We start from the raw sequence: 24,060 nt of genomic DNA on the forward strand, positions 1-24,060 counted from the left end.
CTAAGCCCTGGTCAGCAAATCTTATTTTTAGGATTGATGGTGTTGCCTAACCATAGGTAGCAAACATCTCCATCCATGAAAAGCAGGAAGTGTGAATTGGGAATTGGGGGCAAATCTCAGATACAGCTTGCGGTAGCTTGAAGATTCAACAAAGCCCCTGTGACAAGTCATTGGCTAATGCAGTCAACATAAATGAGAATGTGCTTTTCTCAAGAAGGTGCCAGGAAAAAATACGAAAACCAAATGGGCTTTCTGATGGATCTAGAGTGAACAAAACCAAGAGACACTATGTCAAGGAACCTGTCAAACTAGGCTTTCTTTGGCCAAAATATTTTTAAGGCAAATATCACTCTAGAAGCTGGAGATACAAGGAAATTACTTTGTGCTGGTTAGACTCTGCTACTTCACTTCTGGACAGTAGCTACCTAACTAACATTCGGGCCTTCCTCTGAATTTAGTGCCATTAGAACACTGGCCTGTCCATGATTATATTCAAAATCCTGCCATAATTCTTTCAGCACCTGTCAAAACGCCTTGCTGTGAGTTTTATTGACTCTTCTAGCTGACATTCCATTCTGCCTCTAAGGGTAGGGGAAAACCACCAAAACCCCCATTCCAGCCAAACCGATCGACTTCCTATCTCTTAACCAGCATTGCCCTCTCCTACCCTTGCTGTTCTATCAACATGCTCAAACTCAGCTTTCCAAAACTCTGCTCTCTTTCAAATCTTGTTTGTGAAAGAAATACAACGTTCAGGATACAGTTAGATGCTGTGGCTGGAAGCTTAGAATTTGATGTGAAAACATGTTTTATATATATCTATATCTAGATATGTGTGTATATATATACATATGTATAAATACATACATATATATATATCTAGATATAGATATATATACACACATGCTCAATGAGGAAGAATAAATAGTGATTAAAGACAATAATAGAGAAAATAAGGGAATACCCAATTGTGGAATTATTTATCCAGACAAAAATTACTTTAGGAGTCTGAGGAATGGAAATAATCCTTTTTCATTAAGAACACTGAAGATTGTCTTGGAATGAAAGAAAACTTCAAATATAGATGTTTGAATGGCCATTGTGGAGTTATCTGTATGAAAGCAGTGTTATAAGAAATAGTGAATTATTTTCAGATCCAATGAGTAAAGTGACACAAAGGGAACTGAGAGTCAGTATATTGAAGTAATGAGAGATAACATTTGAAAAGTACTTGGGGGCTCACTGTGGTAAGGGTGGGGAACCTTTTTATCTGCCAGAGGCCATTTGGATATTTATAACATCATTTGCAGGCCATACCAAATTATCAGCTTAAAAATTAGCCTGTTATGGATTCACTGAATTTCGAGTCCCACCTGCAGGTGCCTTGGTAGGGCCAGACCATGTGATTTCGCGGGTCTTAGGTGGATAACCCACAGGTCGGATATTCCCCACCCCTGCTTTAGGAACTTCATGACTGGTCAATGAGTGGCAGTTTTATTCTGAAAACCGTAGAGCAGAATTAAAGATACTTGAGCAATAAAAATACATGATCAAAAGACTTCTGGGCCGGCGCCGCGGCTCACTAGGCTAATCCTCCGCCTTGTGGTGCCGGCACACCGGGTTCTAGTCCCTGTCGGGGCGCCGGATTCTGTCCCGGTTGCCCCTCTTCCAGGCCAGCTCTCTGCTGTGGCCAGGGAGTGCGGTGGAGGATGGTCCAAGTACTTGGGCCCTGCACCCCATGGGAGACCAGGAAAAGTACCTGGCTCCTGCCATTGGATCAGCGCGGTGCGCCGGCTGCAGCGCGCTGGCCGCAGCGGCCATTGGAGGGTGAACCAACGGCAAAAAGGAAGACCTTTCTCTCTGTCTCTCTCTCTCTCTCACTGTCCACTCTGCCTGTCAAAAAAAAATAAAAAATTAAAATTAAAAAAAAAAAAAAGACTTCTGAAAATGGCACCAGGGTAGGAGTAGACTGGAAGCAGTTAAACCAGCTTGAAAGCTGTTACAGCAGTCCAGGTTCAGAATAAGATCTCTACTGGAATACTTATCTCTCTGTATCATAATTATTTATTATTTATTATTCAAACTAGATTGTGTATTGACTTCTAAGATGACTAGTCTACCTCCAGTTTGAAGTACAAATCTGCGGAAGAAAGACCATTGACTTTCCGGCATCTGTAGGTGATCCACTGTTGATGGATTGACAAGGAAAGATACAGCAGAAGTTGCACCTTGAAGAGCACCAACAATTTAGGGGTAGTGGAGAGGAAGAGAAAATACAACAGGAACAATCATACAGGTGGAAGAAAGACCAGGAAGGAGATCAGTGATTACAAAAGCCAAGAAAAGTCAGAAAAGATTAGCTAAAGAAATCTGTGAGTGACAGGAAAACGTGCCCTCTTAAAGTTGGGAAGACTTTTGTATATTTATGGGTAGTGGAGAGAGGAAGATATTGAACCTGAAAGAGAAGAAGACAGTTGGGAGAACACAATCTTACGGATTTAGAGATGAGGGTAGAGTTAGCATCATAGGATTAAACCTTGCCTGGGAGAAGGAAGAAACTCGTACAGGAATCAAATGGGCATGGACAGATGTAGCAATGAAAAGTAAGGAAGATGGGGGAAATTTGGTGATTGAAAATAGGGACAAGGAGGAGATACAGCAGGGGAGGTGGGTATGAAATGGCATTTATCACACCGAGTCTTGCACTGTGGATAGTTATTTATATACCCATTTATGCTATTTGTTTACTCATCTAATACTCCTCTGGGTCAGCCGGGTAGGGATCGTCTCTTAATATTTTGGCATATTCTAAAATAGCAATGAGTAGGTGCTTAAAAATTACTTTCTTGAGTGAATTAATTAATGAATGCTGTCCGGATATCCAGGAGTCTGAGATACATTACTTTTTTTTAAAACAGTTATTTTCAAAGTTAACAAAAATTATTCTGTCAGATCCGCTGTTATTTCTCCCCTTTTCCACTACTATTCTGTAAAACCACATCTGTACATATCACTTCAGGTACACTGGTAGCATTTGCAATAATTATTTGTTAGATTATGATTGGGTTTTCTGAACTCTAGAATAAGAGGGAAAATATTCAATAAATAGTTTAAACCACTTTACATTTTCTAAACCAAATTTATTTCATTTCACTTTATTAGTGAAGTTATTTAGGTGGCAGAATAATTCTTTGAAAGAAGAATGTAATTTTGATCTTAAAAATTTTTCTTTTTTTAATTTTTTTTTATTGACAGAGTTATAGACAGTGAGAGAGAAAGAGACAGAGAGAAGAAAGGTCTTCCTTCCATTGGTTCAACCCCCAAATGGCCGCAACAGCCGGCACTGCACCAATCCGAAGCCAGGAGCCAGGTGCTTCTTCCTGGTCTCCCATGAAGGTGCAGGCACCCAAGCACTTGGGCCATCCTCTACTGCCCTCCCGGGCCACAGCAGAGAGCTGGACTGGAAGAGGAGCAACCGGGACTAGAACCCGGCACCCATATGGGATGCTGGCACCACAGGCAGAAGATTAACCAAGTGAGCCACGGCGCCAGCCCCCAATCTTAAAAATTTCTAAGTTTCTAAATGATTCTACTGACAGAAATTCAGTGTTTGCTTGTTGACAACTATAACCTGAAATATACCTAATATTAGGGAATAGAGAAATATTAAAAATTGAGACTCTCATTTCTGGTACCATAAAAGACTACATATTCCAATAAATATAGAAACAACTAGAAAAGTGGGGTATTTTAAACTAAATGGCCAAACTCTCAAAAAGGAAGTAAGTCCCCAAGAAGAGAACAAAGAGAGCAAAAAGTTCAAATTGCAGGTTGTAAATGGCCTTGGAGACATTTACCCATCTCAGAGTTTCAGAGTTAAGTTTCAGTGGCTACAAGACAACAGATGAACCAAGGTTCCAAAGAAACTAAAGACTAACAACTAAGAGTTCCATCCCACTCTTCCCTTAGGACTGAGTACCTATTTGTACCCCTCAGTAAAAGTGCAAGTAAGGGGCTGGAGTTGTGGTGTAGTGGGTAAAACCACTGCCTATGCTGTTGGCATCCCATGCAGGCACTGGTTCAAGTCCCAGCTGCTCCACTTCCAATCCATCTGCCTGAAAATGGCCTGGGAAAAGCAGCGGGTGGTGGTCCAAGTACTTGGGCCCCTGGCACTCACGTGGGACGTGCAGATGACGCTCCTGGCTTCAGCTGCCGCAGCCTTGGCCTCTGCAGCTGTTTGAGGGGTGAGCAGCAGATGGAAAGTCTGGCGCTGTCTCTCCTGCTCTCTCTGTAGCTCTGCCTTTCAAATAAATATCTTTTAAAATGGAAATAAGAAAAAAATCTGACAAAAATAGACAAATCTTATTTGTCTAAACTTACCCTGCTAGGCGCAGCAGGTCAGAGGGAAAAATATCCCGTCAGAATTTATAACTACAATTCTGATAAAGTAAAATTAAAATAGTAGACAACAATAATATGTCAGAGATAGGAAAGGGTTAATGGAAACTGAACTACTTTAAGAATTATCCAAGCAAAGAATAGAAATCCTGATCAGCTTTTTTTTTTTTTTTTTTTGACAGACAGAGTGGACAGTGAGAGACAGAGAGAAAGGTCTTCTTTTTTCCATTGGTTCACCCTCCAATGGCTGCTGCAGCCAGTGTGCTGCGGCCAGCGCATCGCGCTGATCCAATGGCAGGAGCCAGGTGCTTCTCCTGGTCTCCCATGGGGTGCAGGGCCCAAGCACTTGGGCCATCCTCCACTGCACTCCCTGGCCACAGCAGAGAGCTGGCCTGGAAGAGGGGCAACCGGGACAGAATCCGGCGCCCCGACCGGGAATAGAACTTGGTGTGCCGGCGCCACTAGGTGGAGGATTAGCCTATTGAGCTGTGGCGCTGGCCTGATTAGCTCTTAAGTGTACATGCCAAAGTGTTAAGGGCAACTACTAAAAGAATAGAAAAGGAGTGCATAATGTCAAAAGCATTAAAAGAGAAAATGAAATTTTTAAATTTTTTTTTTTTAATTTTTGACAGGCAGAGTGGACAGTGAGAGAGAGACAGAGAGAAAGGTCTTCCTTTGCCGTTAGTTCACCCTCCAATGGCCGCCGCGGCCAGCGCGCTGCAGCCGGCACACTGCGCTGATCCGATGGCAGGAGCCAGGTGCTTATCCTGGTCTCCCATGGGGTGCAGGGCCCAAGCACCTGGGCCATCCTCCACTGCACTCCTGGGCCACAGCAGAGAGCTGGCCTGGAAGAGGAGCAACCGGGACAGAATCCGGCGCCCCGACCGGGACTAGAACCCGGTGTGCCGGCGCCGCAAGGCGGAGGATTAGCCTAGTGAGCCGCAGCGCCGGCCAAGAAACCTTTACTTTTGGAAACCTTTTTCATTATTACTATTTTTTCCAAGATTTATTTATTTATTTATTTGAAAGGCAGAGTTACATAGAGAGAGGAGGAGACAGAGAAAGAGATCTTCCATTTACTGGTTCACTCTCCAAATAGCCAGGAGCCAGGAACTCCTTCCAGGTCTCCAATGTGGGTGACAGGGTCCCGAGTACTTCGGCCATCTTCCACTGTTTTCCCAGGAGCTTGATGGGAAGCGAAGCGGCACAGACTGGAACTGGCACTCTGATTTGGAATGTTGGCATCACAGGCAGCAGCTTACCCAATGCATGGCAGCATTAGCCACTTTGGGGGAAAGGTTTTTTTTTTCCCTTTTTTTTTTTTTAAAGATTTATTTATTTATTTGAAAGGCAGAGTTACAGAGAGGCAGAGAGAGAGAGAGAGTCTTCCATCTGCTGGTTCACGCCCCAGATGGCTGCAATAGGTGGAGCTGCGCTGATCCAAAAGCAGGATCCAGGAGTTTGCTCCACATCTCCCACACAGGTAAAGGAGCCCAGGGACTTGGGCCATCCTCCACTACTTTCCCAGGCCATAACAGAGCTGGATCGGAAGTGGAGCAGCCAGGACTGGAACTGGCACCCACACAGGATGCCGGCACTGCAGGTAGCAGCTTTACCCGCCATGCCAAAGTGTTGGCTTGCGAAACTTTTTAAGTAAGTTTTTTAAGTAGTCAAAGAAGAAAACATGATGATAGTTTTAAAATACGTAAAACTGAGTAACACAGAAAATAGTCCATATTAAAATTTGCAGCAAATTGCTAAAATGATTCTGAAGTGAAATTTCTAGTCTTTTATATTGAAAATTGGGAAAAGAAAGAAATAATGAAGATGAGAACAAGTAATAATGAAATGGGAAACAAACAAAATCAATATGGCTGATAGATAAAACTGTCAGTTTCTAATCAAAAGATAAAGTATGGGGCCAACGCTTGGCATAGCGGGTAAAGCCATTGCCTGCTGTGCCGGCATCCCATGTGGGCGTCAGTTCGAGTCCCGCCCGGCTGCTCCACTTCCAATCCGGCTCTCTGCTATGGCCTGGGAAAGCAATATAGGATGGCCCAAGTCCTTGGGCCCCTGCACCCACGTGGGAGACCCGGAAGAAGCTCCTGGCTCCTGGCTTCGGATAGGCACAGCTCCAATAGTTGCAGCCATTTGGGGAGTGAACCACTGGATGGAAGACCTCTCTCTCTCTCTCTCTCTCTCTGCCTCTGCTGCTCTGTAACTCTGCCTTTCTAATAAATAAATAAATCTTTAAAAAAAGAAAGTATAAATAAACTATTAGAAATGAGCCAAGGACATAATTTTAGAAAATTACAAATTTGAAAAATAGAACTCATAAATACCCTTATGAAAATATATTTGATAAATTAAGCAAAATGAACATTTGAGGAAAATATTATTAAAATATAATATAGAAGTTATAAAAAATAATTAGGCCAGCCACCTACAACCACTGAAGAAATTGAATCAGTAGTTTAAAATCTATCACTGATTATGGTTTCATTTCTCATATAATTTGACTTCAGAAAAAGAATGAATGCTGGATTACACTTGTATTAATATTTCTAATCAGTGGAGATTCAGTTCTCTTATAGCAAATGAATAAATTGGCATTGTAATATCTAAAGTTAATACACACACACACACACACACATACACATACACAACACATGAGCCATGCTAAAACATCTGCTTGGAAATTCCATCCTTCTCAAGTCTTACATGATTCCTTAGAGTTTTTAAGCTTATATCCTTGGGGAATTTCCTGAGCTCAGGGAGAAAAAAGAAAAAAAAAGAATAGAAGATGATCTTTCAAAAAATTTCCTCATTAGGGTGTGCATTTAAAAGATTAAAGTAAACTGGGTCTGGTGCTGGGACAGTGGGTTAAGCTGCCTCTTGGACGCACACATTCCCATATCAGTGTGCCAGTTTGAGTTCCAGCTATGCCACCCCCATCCCATTTCTATTCAGTTTCCTGCTAACGCTTCCTGAGAGCCAGTGGATGTTGGATAAAGTGCCTGGGCTACTGCCACCCACATGGGAGACCTGCATGGAGTTTCTGGCTCCTGACTTTGGCCTGGCCCAACCCTGGCTTTTGTAGGCATTTGAGGAGTGAACCAGCAAATGAAAGATCTCTCTTTCAACTAGATAAACACAAACATTAAAAAGTTCACAGAGGCCGGCGCCGCGGCTCACTAGGCTAATTCTCCACCTTGTGGTGCCGGCACACCACAAGGTTCTAGTCCCAGTCGGGGCGCCAGATTCTGTCCCGGTTGCCCCTCTTCCAGGCCAGCTCCCTGCTGTGGCCAGGGAGTGCAGTGGAGGATGGCCCAAGTGCTAGGGCCCTGCACCCCATGGGAGACCAGGAGAAGCACCTGGCTCCTGGCTTCGGATCAGCGCGATGCGCCGGCCACAGCGTGTCGGCCATAGCAGCCATTGGAGGGTGAACCAATGGCAAAGGAAGACCTTTCTCTCTCTCTCTCTCTCTCTCTCTCTCTCACTGTCCACTCTGCCTGTCAAAAAAAAAAAAAAAAAGTTCACAGAAAAAAAAATTCAAGGAAATAAGGCTGAACAGATATTTAAAGCAAATAGAAATAAGACAATATCAAGAATTGAAGCTGATTATGTTTAAGTATGTCTCTTAATAAAATTTGTGAATTTTTAAATAGAATAATGCATAGAAAGAAAACACTTCAAAACTTTTAAACATAATTTCCCATGAAGCTTATTTATAAAAATCTCAATTATAGCTGAAGATTCAAGTGGCTATACAGAAAGGAAAGTTATTGTTTTTTCTTGAAAGCTTTTATTTAATAAATATAAATTTCATAGGTACAGCTTTTTGGAATATAACAGTTCTTCCCCCCATACCTGTCCTCCCACCACCATTCCCGTCCCACCTCCTACTCCCTCTCCCATCTCATTCTTCATTAAGATTCATTTCTAATTATATACAAAAGATCAACTCTATACAAAGTAAAGATTTCAACAGTTTGCACCCAGTGAGACACACAAAGTATAAAGTACTGTTTGAAGACTCGTTTTACCATTAATTCTCATAGTACAACTCATTAAGGACAGAGGTCTTACATGGAAAGCAAGTGCACAGTGACTCCTGTTGTTGATTTAACAGTTGACACTCTTATTTATGACTTCAGTGATCACCCGAGGCTCTTGTCATGAGCTGCCAAGGCTATGGAAGCCTTTTGAGTCCACAAACTTCAACATTATTTAGACAAGGCCATAATCAAAGTGGAAGTTCTCCCCTCCCTTCGGAGAAAGGTACCTCCTTCTTTAATGGCCCCTTCTTTCCACTGGGGTCTCACTCCCAGAGATCTTTCATGTAGGCCATTTTTTGCCACAGTGTCTTGGCTTTCCATGCCTGAAATGCTCTCATGGGCTTTTTAGCCAGATCCAAATGCTCTAAGGGCTGATTCTGATGCCAGAGTGCTGTTTAGGGAATTTATCATTCTATGAGTGTGGCCCACTTCCCATGTTGGATCATTCTCTCCTTTTTAATTCTATCTATTGTTATTAGCAGACACTTGGTCTTATTTATGTGATCTTTTTGACACTTATTCCTATCTTTATGATCAGTTATGCGCTTAAAATGATCACTTTAACTAGTGTGATGGCATTAGTACCTGCCAACTTAATGGGTTTTGGGATACCATGGCAAGTTTTTAGCTTTACCTTTAGGTGTAAGTCAGTGGGAACATGTGCCAAACTGTACATCTCCTCCCTCTCTTATTCCTACTCTTATTTTTTTACAGGGAACAATTTTCAATTGGATTTAAACACTTAAGAGTAATTCTGTGTTAAGTAAAGAGTTCAACCAATGGTATTAAGTAGAAAAAGAAAATACTAAAAAGAATAAAATAGTAAGCTGTTACTCAACAGTCAGCACAAGGGCTGACCAGATAATAGAATTTAATTCCATGTATGAATTAATCAGAAATAATTAGAAAATGTATACATTTGTTATGTATTAAGTTAAACCACATGAAATTGCTAATATATTACCATTTTAACCAGCAAAAAATGACAATTCTACATGGCTAAATATAGCATATCAGAATTATATTCATATGCATCATTAAAGAGAGGATATCCAGGCTAAGTATGCTTAACAGTTTTTTAGTTGCTTAGATAAAATTTACTTGGTAATTGATGTCTTTTACTCTACGTGAGTACTCCCTACAAGTGAGCAAGAATGTGTATATATGGTTTATGGAAACGTGGGAATAATACTTAATACTCAGAAAATAATTTTAAAATTTGTGTAGGGGATGTGACAAGATTAATCCTGTGACACAGGATTAATCTGCCACTTTGGACACCCACCCACATTCCATATGAGAGTGCTAGTTTAAGTCCTGGCTCCTTCACACTTCTGATCCAGCTTCCTGTGAATGCACCTGGGAGGCAGCACATGATGGCCCAAGTCCTTGAATTCTTGCCAACCACATGGGAGACCTGGATGGAATTCCTGGCTTCTGTCTTGGTCTGACCTAACCTTGGCTGTTCCTCTGTCTCTCTCTTCCGCTCCGTCACTCAGCCTTTAAAATAAATAAATAATTTTTTTTAAAAACTTTGCTTAGATTGAAAATTTAGACAAGATATTCATTATTCATATCTTGCAGCATGAGTTTCTGGTTGCAGAACATTAGTATTAGTCAGGAATATAGTTTAGTTCTTGGTTCCCAAAGCTAAAGCACATATAATCAAGTAATATGAATTTAAATAAATGTATTAATTGGAAATCAAAGTAATATAAATAATTAGACCTGGTTTTGTGGGAATAGGTGAATCGAAGTTGATATTGAAGGTCACCTCAGATTTGGAAGATAAATGAAAATCATTGGCGAAGATAGACTTGTAGAAATGCATGTGGCTAGTTTGAGATCAGAGGTCAGTCCTGAGTGGGGCAAATTGTAGGCAGGAAAGAGTGACTAGTGGAACGAGGCGATTCCCCCCCTTCTCCAACCCCTACCCCCCAGTGCCTGACTGCCTATCTGATGATCTGTAGGAAGAAAGTAGCATATTGGGGAGATTAATCTGGTATTGGTGAGCAGGATAGCTTTAAGCAGACAAAGTCAGTGAGATCAGTCAGGAGGTTACTGCTGTAATCTTCATGAGAAGATAAGAAGCCCTAGATGAGCAGGATGATGGTAGTGGAAATAAAGAGCACAGAATGACGCTGGTAGATTTCTCAGACACTTGGCAGTGTTTGAGGACTAACTGGGCACAAGCCAACCGTTACCTTCACCAGTAGTGCTGCTGAGTGTAAACAGTTTTGCTTTGTACAGCGCCACGTCCGTGTTTAGTTTCAGTGAATCACTAAGTTTGCATCTTTCTGTTAGAGGTCTGCATATTTGTACGTTTTCCTTTTTCATACTTTCTGTTAATTACCTTTGGAAATAAAACTGAAACTAGTCTTAAAAGACCTGGGCAAAATCAAGGATTAAATCATTTTTTAATGTCTACTAAATACTGAATTCATAGTAGAAATAAGTCTAATATTATATGACCAATTATATTTAAATCATTCTAGAAAACTTTAGATGTAAAGGTTTTACAGTGTATCTGTTGAAGAGTTAATTAAAATGTAACTCACAAAAATAAAGCTGTGAGATTAAGAAAGTCTTACAAATAACTAGATTGAAATGCTCAAAACAGTCATCTTATACTGAACAGTGCTTTGTCAGTTATAAACGTTGTCTTTTGCAAAACCCAAAATCTTAATGTTTTCTAATCGGTGTTTATCTCGTTGAATTTGGCTGGTTAGTTATCTCCCTACTGGAGACTACTGTAGGAGTAGTGAAGGATATGCTATTTTTTGGAGGGGTTTAGTCACTTTTTATTGAAGGAATCATTAGTAAATATTCTTTATAGTATTTTTCTTGTTTTGTTCAAAAACTTCACCATTACTTTTAATAATTAAATAAGAAACCTGCTCCCCTGTTTATCCCGTCAGCTCATCTCATTGTGTTCATTGGCTAGTACATTCTTTTTTTTTATTTTTTATTTTATTTATTTATTTATTTTGGACAGGCAGAGTTAGACAGTGAGAGAGAGAGACAGACAGAAAGGTCTTCCTTCCATTGGTTCACCCCCCCAGATGGCCACTACAGCCGGCATGCTGCGCTGATCCGAAGCCAGGAGCCAGGTGCTTCCTCCTGGTCTCCCATGCGGGTGCGGGGCCCAAGCACTTGGGCCATCCTCCACTGCACTCCCAGGCCACAGCAGAGAGCTGGACTGGAAGAGGAGCAACCGGGACAGAATCCAGCGCCCCAACCAGGACTAGAACCCGGGGTGCCGGCGCCACAGGCGGAGGATTAGCCTAGTGAGCTGCAGCGCCGGCCTTCTTTTTAAAAATACTAACAAGGGGCCAACATTGTGGCACAGTGGATTAAGTGACCACCTGTCACATGGGCATCCCATTTGAGCACCAGTTCAAGTCCTGGCTACTCCACTTCTGATCCAGTTCCTTGATGATGTTCCTGGGAAGGCATCAGAGGATGGCCCAAGTGCCTGGGACCCTGCCGCCTGAGCGGGAGACCCAAATGGAGCTCTGGGATCTTGGCTTCAGCCTGGCCTCTCCTTGGCCACTGCAATCATTTGAGGAAGGAACTAGTTCATGGAAGATATCTCTCCCTCCCTCCCTCCCTCCCTCCCTCTCCCTCTCTCTCCCTCTCTACCCCTCTCTCCCTGTAACTCCTCTGCTTTTCAAACAAATAAATAAACCTTTTTTTAAAAAATAGATAGAAAATTAACTAACTAACTGATTTTATTTGAAAGACAGAGATAAAGATACAGAGATCTTCCATGTGCTGGTTTTCTCCTAAAATGCCCATACAACCAGGGCTGCACTAGGCTGAAGCCTGGAGCCAGGATCTCAATCTGGGTATCCCATGTAGGTGGCAGACACCAACGTACTTGGCCATCACCTGCTGCCTCCAGAGGTCTGCATCAGCAGGAAGCCGGAGTCAGGAGCAGAGCTGAGACTTGAGTCACTGGGATATAGGATGCGGGCATCTTATCTGCTTTGGCTAGTTTCTTGATTTATTTTTAGGAAGAAGCAATAAAATGGGTCTCCATGATTATTTTTCTTGTTTTTTCCCTCCATTGCAGTCCATTATACAAAAAACATGAATAACAGGATAGCATAAATGGTGATTGAAAGCATAGGCTCTAAATCCAGGCTGTAGAGGTTCCAACCTTGATTCTGACTTTTATTGGTTACATAAACATGGGCAGAATTATAGAACATTTCCTAACTTTAAAAAAAAATGCAGATTTATTTTGTTCATTTGAAAGGCAGAGTTAGAGAGAGAGAGAGAGAGATCATCCATCTACTGGTTCACTCCCCAAATGACCTCAACAGTTGTGTCTGGACCAGGCTGAAGCTAGGAGACAGTAGCTTCCTCTGGGTCTCCCACGTGGGTACAGGGGCCCAAGCACTTGGGCCATCTTCCACTGCTTTCCCAAGCGCATTAGCAGGGAGCTGGATCAGAAGTGGAGCAGCTGGGACTTAAACTGGCACCCCGGTATGGGATGCTGATGTCGTAGGCTGTGACTTTATCCACAAATGCTGGCCCCTCTCCTTACTTCTTTAGTATGTAAAATGCGGGTGATAATTCCAACTCCAGAGAATTGTGAAGATTAAAGAGATAATTCACAGAAGACCTTACCATGTAATAAGGTATTATAAACAATGCTTTGTTGTTATGGTTATCATTGTTGCTTTTATCATCATTTTTAAGATCATTATTTTATCATCATTAAAATAGAGATACTGTTTTAAGAAGAATAGATAATGTTTTGAGTCTGAAACTTAAGATAAAAACTGAGCTCTTTTCTTAGCCCTTTCAGTTGAGAGTGTTATTTACATAAAAACTATTCTCTGCTATCTCAGCCAACATTATTCTGTGAAGTTTAACTTGAAGAAAGGGAATACTTGTGACCAGTGTTCAGCTTCCTTGATAAGGGGAAAAATTGTCTTCGTATTGTATTTACAAGAAGAAATATTTTAAAATAATACTAATAATGAATAAATGTGTTGAAGCAAGGGAAAGGTGGGAAGACTTAGATGGCTTTACTTTCTGTGAATTCCCCATATGCATATACTCAGCTCCGACTTGCACACACTGGAATGTGTGGACATGCAGACTTGAAAGGACTGCTCGTCTCAGTGAAGTACTGCAGTCTAAGTGATACAAATTGGATGAATTAAAGTGACTCTAGGGATTTGTATTTCAGAGCAGCTGAATGCTGGTGATTGTCAGTGCATCGGCTTTAAAGCAGTCGAAGTGGAATATAGCAGGTGCCCTCCTGAAAATGGTGGATGCAGTCTAAAACACCCAGGTGCTGTGGGGTTAGCAGCTATCCAACGCAGTATGTGATTTTGTCTCTGCTCCAGTCGCTCTGCCTTTGTAATACTATTCTCTGATGCTATCTGTGAGCTCCCATTACCTTTAGCAGCTCTCCAACAAAAGGTGTGCAACTTTATTTTCATGAAAGCCTTTTTGCATTCACATTTTGCTGTTTTTTATTAAAAACCCTCTTTAAAGAGGTATGAACCCATTTCCCACTACTCTGCTGTCTTCCCATTCTGTATCTTAAATGTCTTCTGTGCCTCCCATGAGAGAAGACTCCTCCTAATTTGGAATTCACAACATGGAGAGAAGTTATTTGCTTATCTCATTCATTAATAACTTGAGCCACTGACATATCTCATCCTATTTGATTTTGCCATCGTTTACACAGTATAAGGGATAATAGATTCTAGTGGAGTGGGTCCATTCAGAGCAGTACCACACGTGCAGAGATGCCAGTGACTTGAATGGGTGCACATTGCTTGCTGTGTGTTCAGTTTTTATCATGCTTTGTTGAAATGTTATTGATTTTTTTAAAAGCCTTTTAAAGTGCACTGAAGAGTTCCTCTTTTGAAAATAACATTAGGTCCTTGTTTCCTAAATACAATATCAAAAATATTAAAGGGGCCTCTGCATAATTATAATTGGCACAGCATTCACATTTACTCATGTTTTAAAAATCTGTGCACACAATTACTAGGAATTGGCTTGGAGTGCTATTAATGTGAAGTGTTTAGACATATATAGGCCAAAATGACTGCGTCTTTGAACATGGAGTGTTTTCCTAGTCTGGTCTAACTTGAGAATTTCACTTTGATATTTTGGTTCTTTACATCATTGTTACAGCTATAATTAAAATCTTATAGATTTTGTTCACCTTTGCCATTTGATTTCCTAAACTTACTTATATTGTTAAGATTATTTCCTTTTCCATTTTGTCTCTACTTGCACGAAAGAGAGTAATAATTTTTACTACCACACACTGCAGTGAGGATTAAGCACAATAGATGCTTACACCCTGTGCCTAGCACATAGCAAACATTCCGTATCAGCTAAAATTATCGTAAAAGTATTTCCCCCAAATAAATTATTCACAAAAGAGCCACTAAAATAGCTCTTACAGTGCATCTTTTTTTCCTTTTTCTTCAAGATTTACTTATTTGAAAGGCAAAGCAACAGAGAGAGAGGGAGAGGCTGAGACAGCGAGATTTTTCCATTTGCTGGTTCTCTCCCCAAACGGCTACAATAGCCAGGGCTGAGCCAGGAATTCCATCCCACATGGGTGGCAGGGACCCAAGTACTTGGGTCGTGTTCTGCTGCCTTCCAGGGGCACTATCAGGAAGCTGGATTGGAAACCGAGTGGCCAGGATTTGAATTTGTTCAGTAATATAGGATAGTCACATAGCAAGCAGCAGCTTAACCCCCTGCAACACACTGCCAGCCTGCATGCTTTTTTCTTTTCTTAAAAAAAATGGTATTTAAAATTATTTTTCCACCTGTTTTTAAACTGTGGTGACTAATTCTAAAAATGGTGGATATACTAAGTCATATCATTTTTAGCTGTGTTAAATATATGCATATATAAGAAGTCTCCAAAAAGTTTCTGAAAATGAATGTCATCATTTAATTCCATCTTTGCACAGATAGTTTGAAGTCCCTCCTATGACATGATGATATATGAACTTTAGTTAAATGAGATTGAACAAAAATAGGTATTCTTGATACTTAACAGATATTTGGCCATAAAGGCATTATGTTACAGATACCCTTCTCATTTAAGATATCTTCAGAGGCTTTTGCAATCTAACCATCAGTTAATATGATAAACAGCTCTCTTACTCCCTGCCCAGACATATCCAGATTTATTCAGAATCACATTCAATATTCAAAATCCCTAAGGAAAATAATTGAGACAGGAGCAATAACTGTATCTCTACAGTTTCTGCATCTTTTGGTGTAATTTATTTGACCAGATGATTTTATATTTCAAAATAAGAAGCTAATGTCCTTAATTGTGGATCTTTTTAAGGATTTATTTATTTGAAAGGCAAAGTTATGGAGACAGAAGGAGAGACAGAGAGAGAGAGAGGGAGAGGGAGAGGGGGAGAGAGAGAGAGATCTTCCACCCTCTGGGTCACTCTGCCAAATGGCTAGGGGCCCAAGTACTGTGTCACCTTCTACTGCTTTCCCAAGAGCATTAGCAGGAAGCTGGATTGGAAGTGGTACAGCTGGGACTTGAACCAGCATCCATATGGGATGCTGGCATTGCCAACGGCAGCTTAACCCACTGTGCCACAATGCTGGCCCCCTACAGGTGGATTTGTAATGTGTGCATGACATAGGCACACCTGCTCCAGTTTGTCTCAGACTTTGTCCCTACTCCTTGTTCCCCGTCCCAGGCACCAGTCCCATTGCCTTCCTGCTGCACTTTACCCCAGGAGGTTTGTACTGGCTTCCCTCTGCATGTAGTTGTCTTCCCTGATAAATTTCAAGGCTGACTTTCTCAGCTCCCTGAGTACTGGTTCACACCCCACATTCTCAGTGCAAGTACGCATTTTACTATACTTCCCCACCTCCCTTACTACTTTTTATTTCCCTCAAAACACTTATCACCTTTTCACATCCAACATTGAATACTGTTTGCCTTTCTAACTTAAGTTCATGAAGGCAGACATTTCTCTAGTTAATTTAATCAAACCTCCTTTATCTGAGCTCACAGTAGACACCAAAGATGACTTGAATTAATGATTTCTCACATAATGCAAGTATGCATAGGCACATGTGCACACACGCATATACTTGATATCTTTCACTGGGTAAGAAATGTGATTTCACAAGAAGTCATTGGACTTTGACAGAATTTCAGAAGTGTTTACTAAATTCCTGTACCTAAGTGTCTAGTGCTTATAATGGTGTAGGGCTAGGATGGTGGTAGAAGATAAATCATAAGGAGGAAGAACTGCTGATGGTAGTAAGTGCAGAAGAACTCCACTAGGGGTGGGCCTTGTGGTGCAGTGGCTTAATCAACATTTGGGATGCCCACATCTCATATCAGATTGTCAGTTTGAGTCCAGGCTGCTCAGCTCCGTGCTAATGGATTCTGGGAGGTAGCAGATGATGGCTCAAATACTTGGGTTCCTGCGATCCACGTGGGAGATGTAGAGTTCCAAGCTCCTGGCTATGGCCTACCCCAGCTCAGGCTGTTGTGAGCATTTAGGAGTGAACCAGTGGATGGGAGATCTTTCTCACTGTTTCTTTCTTGCTCTGCTTTTCAAGTAAATGAAAATAAATAAACAAACATACAGACTTTTTTTAAAAACTGCAGTAAGCACTCTACCCTCAGATAGCTATTCTCAAGTCTTGAGGGGAAACGTAACACATATGGGGATACTTCAGAAAGTTCATGGGAAATGCATGTTCTGAAACACTATGCATGCATTTCACACTTTTTGCACCAAAATAACCTTTCAATTCTGTTTTTTAAAACTTTTTAAAGTACCCATGTATGTTAATTTTTTAAGAAAAATACTAGAAATATATCTATTTACATATAGATATATACACATGCCAAAAGGAACAGTAATTCATGTACAAGTCAAAAAGAGCCATGCTATTGGTGAACTAGAGCACCGTTGTCTTTGAGGAAGAAGCTAAAAGCAGAACTTAATTATTTTATATTTTTTGATACTATTATTTATTTTTAAGCACTAATGTCATACCAGGTACAGTGGGGAATAGTAATCTGTGATGTTTTTAAAAATTCTTTCAAAAAAATACAGAATCACATTTTTATTGTAAAACTTTAGCGAAAGTTCTACTTTGGAAATGTATATTTATTAAATAAAAGTTGAAAAAAAAAACTTTAGCAAATTCAGAAATACTAAAAGACGGAAATAATTGTTTAGATCTCAGAAAACTATTCCCATAGGGTTCTTCCAAATTTATGAATATTTCCCTTTACAAAAAATTTAGGCCTTTTTTTTTTTTTTTTACATTTGCCTCCTTAAAAATGAACTAAAGGCCATGAATACACCAGTAGGTTCTGTGGCAGAAGTTGACATCCGTTTGTAACAGGCACGTCCTCCACCGAAAGTCCCTTTGTTTCTATAGTTATCCAGATGTCGGGTTTTTGCTTTGTTTTGTTTTGTTTTGTTTTGTTTTTGCCAAAAGAGCCATAGAGGAAAATGTATATGTTGAGGCAGTGAGATTTAAATATTACTGTGCTTTGGATTTAGAGAACCTCTTTCTTCCAGAAAGATAATTTTCCATAATGCATATAATCTTGTGTTCTTCTCTTGCTGGACTGAAAAGCCCAGTTTTTATTAAATGATGAAGCCCAAGAAAGGAAAGGTGAAATGACTTACACAGAATCATAGAACTTCTAAGAAAAGCACCAAATGTTCTCTTTGCTCAATATTTCATCCAATATGGAGCCGTGTTGGAGATTATCTCTCATAATTATAAATCGTCGCATCATTCCATCTCATACTAATGACAAAGGAAATGAAGAGATAAATTTAAAACTTAACCAGGCTTTAAATAACTTTTTTTGCCTTTAAATCTGAAGATGAGAAATATTTTTAGAGGATGAGAAAGTGAATGAAGCAGTTCCAGACCTTTATCTACAGAAACAATATTGTGTGTCTCTTGTCTTGATCTCTTAGGGAACACTTTTAGGAATGACTATAATTAAATATTGTGAATACAAAAGGAACATTAACTTTACAGCAGGTGAAAATAACACAATAGTATGTAGCCCAAGTAAGAGTAGGGGAGACAGCTGTTATATTTGGCCTACTGGAAACAATATAGATTTTCCTTCCAACTCAGCAGAAATGTAGCTTTAAGATCATAATCGCAGCTCTCTTTTCTGTTTGGAGATCTAAAGTTAAAGGTAGCTGGGCCAGTTTAATATGGGTTTGCCTGTAACTGACCCAGCAGTTGGTTACATTCCGCTCCTGCTAAGGCTGCCACTTTGATTCTAAGAGGACATTGATTCTTGGCGTTGAATGTGTGACCTAAAGAACATGGATTATTTCAAAGGCTTCTTCTGCCTCAGCAGATAAATTGCATTATTAGGGGATGTTGAGAAAGCAATACAATGTGAACTGCTTCCTCTTTTTTTTCTTTTTCCAGTTGATTTTCATTACCTAATTTCCTTTCTTTTCCCTCTGTAGTGGGAATTGTTCACACTTTGAAAAATAATTTAATTTCTTCTTTCTGGACCCATTAACATCCTATACTTGTGTTTGATGTTTTTTCATGATACAGAAAGGGAATCTAAAAGAGAAAAATATAATAAATACCATATTTATTGGAGTTTGAAATATGGTTGCTCACTTTAGCCAATATAACTTCAAATAGTTAAAAGCTTGGAATATTTATTTAATGAGTTCATATGCCTGAAAACTAAAATTTAGATGTTTGAAGAAAGTGAGGAAATGAGTTTTAGTATTTTTTTCTTAGCCAGAACATTGCAAATTAAGGACATTGTTTACTAGATCATTTTCTCTTAACTAATGAAATTTATGTTTCTCCCAATTTGCTTTCCCCATAAATATTTCAGAGATTAAAATATACTATATTATCATATTCAGTCTCCTGTATTTTCTCATTTGATATCTGAGGTTTTGGTACTTTCATAGCTAATTGGCAGAGGAGAGATGAGATTTTCTTCCACCTTCACCAGCCCCTCTCCCCACCAGCCTCGCGCCCCCTGCTTAGAAGGCACCTAACTTGGTAATCACCTGTGAAGGCATGCTCTTGAATCTGCAGGTCTTGCTGATCACTGTGCTCCGGCAAGCTGATTTGCTTAAATTCACTGCTTTGTGCCATTCTCATGAATCTGAGCTAATTATACTGCCATTTCTCAGAGATGTGCGTTAGAAGTCATGTGTGCCTAATTCTGAAAATGGCTTTGTACATTAAGCCTCATTTAACCACTGATGGTTGGAGAGAACTTGAGAGACACAGTTACTGGTCATAATTTTAAGATGCAGTAATAACACAGAACTCTCTTGTACTGCAGGCATATGAGATGCATATTGTGAACCTCTGGGTCATTAGAAATGCTGTAATTTGGCTTACATCTTACTGGTCGAGATGTCACAGAGAAGATAGGGTCTAGTCATGGAAAAGAAAACCGGGGTCCAGCGCGCAGATAGGAACAGGGGAAGCACTTGGCAGTTGGGTTTTCCCAGGAAGGATTGATTTGTGTGCATTACTGGGTCTGTGTAAAATGGTGTCCTTTTGGCACTAGCTGAATATAAATTTCAATAAATGTTTGTCTTGCTGCAGATTAGTGTAATACAGTGAAATTTTCTGTAACTGAGGGGAGACAGTGGTTGGGCGTCTGTTAATAGCCTGAAAGTAACTAATGAGGATGTGCAGTGGGAACAATTGATTGAATGGCTGCAGTCCTGTGTGTTTCTCGCTTGCTCTCCCTGCAAGCTGTAGAGAGGGAGGGGGAAGAGCAAGACACAGGGAGGGAGCGAGAGAAAAAACGCTTTCTCTGAAGTGGAAGTAGCACGGATCCCAGGGGCCAGGAGGCCAGAAATGGAAGTTTAAACTGCATCTGTCTTTTAAAGGGAGAACAGCAAGAATCGAAATGTCAGTCTCCGGAGTCACGGCTTACTCCTTATTTTTTAAGATATGGAAGATAACACAGAACACTTTTTTTAGGATGTATTTTTTTTTTCTTGTTCATGTTGAGATTATCTAATGTTATCTGAGAAGCTGGATTCCTATGTGTCTGTCAGTTGAAGTGGAGATGGGAAGCAGTTGTGATAAAGGTATAATATGTGTATATCTATCATCTGTGTGTGCGTGTGTATGTGCATATATATAGTGTGTATATATTTATCACTGTGGAAAAAAGATCTTAAAATGTACTCTGAATACAGTATATAGTAATTAAATCGGAGAAGATCACAGTATCTGTGAAGTCCTAAGATTATTAGGTCAGTTTGAATAGATTCAGGATTCCAGAGTAAGATCTTAGTAAGGTCATATTGCCTGAGCAAGGAGAAGCTGGTCTATTTTTATATCTGCATAGGCATATATATTACTTTATCCTGCCAGCAGCTTACACTCCTCTCATAGCCCTTTTGTTGCAGTCTGGTGAATCATCTTCTCTCTCTCTCTCTCTGCATAGAATTGAACTTTGACCTGACCGTCAAATCATGTGCAACACTAGACTTTATTTGGTCCACAAGAATATTAGAAATTTCATTTGATTCTGTTAACTCCTCCATTGCTAACAAATGGAGGAGTAGGTTTGAACAGTGAGATACAAATATTTAGTGAACTTAAAGATATTAAACTTAGAGGAAATTAGTTTTTAAATGCACACAGGTGAAGACGGAAGCTGTCACACTTAGAGCAGGTTCTGCGCTGTGACCAAGTCTCTAGCATTGTGACACTTCAAGCACCCCAGAGAGAGACAAATTAGTTGGAGAGAGACCGTAAAGTACTTTTAAAGCAAACTGATTCTTTTGGTAAAAAGTGAATAATGTTATAATTTGGTGAACGCTCACAAATTACCGGTTCCTGTTGATGTTTGAACTTTTTCCTCCTCTTTTTCCAGAGGTGCCGGCAGAAAGGTCCCCCCGCAGACGGAGTATCTCAGGGACCAGCACATCAGAGAAACCCAACTCCATGGACACTGCCAATACCTCACCCTTCAAAGTACCAGTGAGTGTTTGCTCTCAGTTAACACTGTTCTCTTCTGTAGTCCAAGCATTTTGCTTTGTAAGAGTTTCTTTATAATACTGAGGTTAAAGGACAGTGATCAGCTTGCATGGATTAACTGTGGTTAATATGCACTAGTTTCAGCATTATTAGGCTTATTAAAGTTTTCGGGAGTATTTTTTTACTTGTGAGGTTATTTTCAAAAAATATTCCTCGATACATCAAATTCCTCCAAACTGTAGTGTGTAAATCTTTTCAGATATCTTTTTACCAAGTTGCCAGCTAAAACCTATTACAATTCTGTAAAGATGCTCTTAGGACTGTTAGTTTTTTTAGTGATGAAAGTGTGATTTTGTTTAATTTGCCAACTGGATTGTAAGCAGTTTGGTTAGACTTGTAAAGCTGCAGAGCACAGCCACAAAGAATTGGGCAATTGTGAATTCTAATTCTGAGTCCTGGCTTATGCTTTGCTTAAGCCATTTTTTTATTTTATTTTTAAGATTTTATTTAGTTTTGTTTTTGAAAGGTAGAGAGAGAGTGCTCCCCCACCCACCAGTTCACTAAACAAATGCCCATAGTAGTCCCAGCTGGGGCTGAGTCAGGAGCCAGAAACAGTCCAGGTCTCCCTCGTGGATGGCAGAAAACCAAATTACAAGAGCCATCACTGCTAACTCCCGGGGTCTGCGTTACCAGGAATCTCCAATCAGGAGCAGAGCCAAGTATCAAACCCAAGCACGCCAACGTGAGACGTGGGCGTCTTAATTACTAGGCCAAATGTCTACCCTAAGCCATCTTTTAGAGGACCACATAAGAAATATCAGGAAAGATGGATACTGCCTAAACTGACCAGCTGGTACTGAGAGTCGACAATAATATGAAAGAATGATGAAATGGAAGGGTTAGGGGATTAGGACAGCTGACTACCAGTTGCAGGCCTAGTTTGGTCCTTTTTGGTGTAACTCTGGGCAACTTGGATTTTAAATCATCTCTTTTATTTGTTCATTGGGTGAGAAAAATACTTCCTGATCATATATTATTAAAATGCTTTGTTTTACACTGGAATTGCGTTGTGAGGTTGGTCATTCTAGATATAGTGAAAATCAGTATAAAGTAGAAACAGACTTTTCTATTTGTGAGGAAAAAGTTCTCTCAATTTAGCCAAGTTAATATGGTGTGTTCTTTATTACAATACTTTTATTTTTAAGTTGGGGTGACCTTTTACATGGAACTGATTTTTTTAAGGCATATGAGCCCACCTTCATTTGTGAGTTAACCAAAATGGGTGTTTACTTGGCATTAACCCTAAAGAGCAAGATTTCCACTTGTTTTTAATCACAGGTCATTATAGAGTTTGTGGCTGTTACTTTGACACCTTCCAAATTTTTAAAAATTTTTCTCACTTTTAAAGACTGTTAGATTTATATTCCAGCCAAATTATGACAGGAACTTTAAGATATCAGATCTGCTGACTTTTATTAATTTTTTAATTCAATATACGTTGCTACCTGTTTTTAAATTTTTTCATGAGTGAAAAGATATTTTTTCCCATCTTCTTCTTCCTGATGATGCAAGGATCATTATAATGGAACTAACCATGTACAAATTTTGCTGAAAAAGAGTGAGATTTAGAAATTTTCCCACTATTGTGCTGAAAGCAAATAGTGTGAATTCTTAAAACTTTTTAAAAAGTCAATAACTGAAGAAGAATGTGCATCTGAAAAATGCTAACACTGAAGTGGGTCCTATATTGAGTCTAAAGTTCCTGACCAGCCTTTTACATTCAAATTAAGAACTGTAATTTTCATTTATATTTGAACAGTAAGTTGACAGTCTATCTTAGTCATCACCGTGGTCATTACTGATGAAAGTCACGGTGTGTTGGTGGGTGTATGTGAGAGCCAGCGCTGCTGACAGACTTACAGTCCAAGTCCTCAGTGACCTCAGGAATTCAGGAATTGTGAGGGAAGGAGAGGGCCTCTCCTAGCGAACTGCATTCCCAATGCCCATGTGCTCAAGAGCCACGTGCTTAGCTCTCTGGAAGCATTAGCCATTCCTAGGCTCTCATCTAGACAGTTTTCTGAAAAAATAAGCATCAGAGCTCACTGTTGGCATCATCATCAACAAAAAAATGACAGGGGGAAGGCAGAGGAAAGGTAAAAGGCAGGGTTAAAGGCAAACAGCCTTTATTTATTAATAGCCCATAGGGTACCATTGCATTCCAGGGTAATGTGAGTACAGAAATGGACATTAATACTAATGATCCTGAATCAGCAACAAGTGAGATTGCATTTGTTGTACTAATTTTTAAAATGAAACTATAGCATTACATGATATATATCCACTGAGAATATTTAAAATCTTGAAGCTATATAATGCAAAATGTTATTCAGAAAAGTCTGATTTGTGAAGATACCTTATTCCTGATTATACCAAGTAAAGAATTTATATTCTTTTAAGAGACATTAAAATATGCTGGTAAATGAAGCTCTGCAGTATTTAGTTATCTGAAGTACATTGTATCTTTAAAATTTCCATATAATACCAATAGCTAATACGACTTACATCGCTTAAATATGTTGTTGTTTAGATAGATGTA

At 39.9% G+C, this 24,060-nt stretch overlaps 1 protein-coding gene across 12 annotated transcripts in view; it reads left to right on the plus strand.

Annotated features, from left to right (window-relative positions):
• Nucleotides 1-24,060, plus strand: part of RASAL2 (RAS protein activator like 2) — a 419,600-nt gene that overhangs the window by 289,665 nt on the left and 105,875 nt on the right. For 11 of the 12 annotated variants that reach the window (XM_051856990.2, XM_051856991.2, XM_051856992.2 and 8 more), the window contains one exon: nt 21,361-21,467. In XM_051856990.2, the coding sequence (XP_051712950.2) occupies nt 21,361-21,467 (107 nt within the window). Of the gene's footprint in view, nt 1-20,316; nt 20,567-21,360; nt 21,468-24,060 lie in introns of those variants that run through there. The other variant, XM_051856994.2, reaches the window with a different exon arrangement.

Source organism: Oryctolagus cuniculus, chromosome 7 (genome assembly GCF_964237555.1).
Source record: "Oryctolagus cuniculus chromosome 7, mOryCun1.1, whole genome shotgun sequence".
NCBI lineage: Eukaryota > Metazoa > Chordata > Mammalia > Lagomorpha > Leporidae > Oryctolagus > Oryctolagus cuniculus.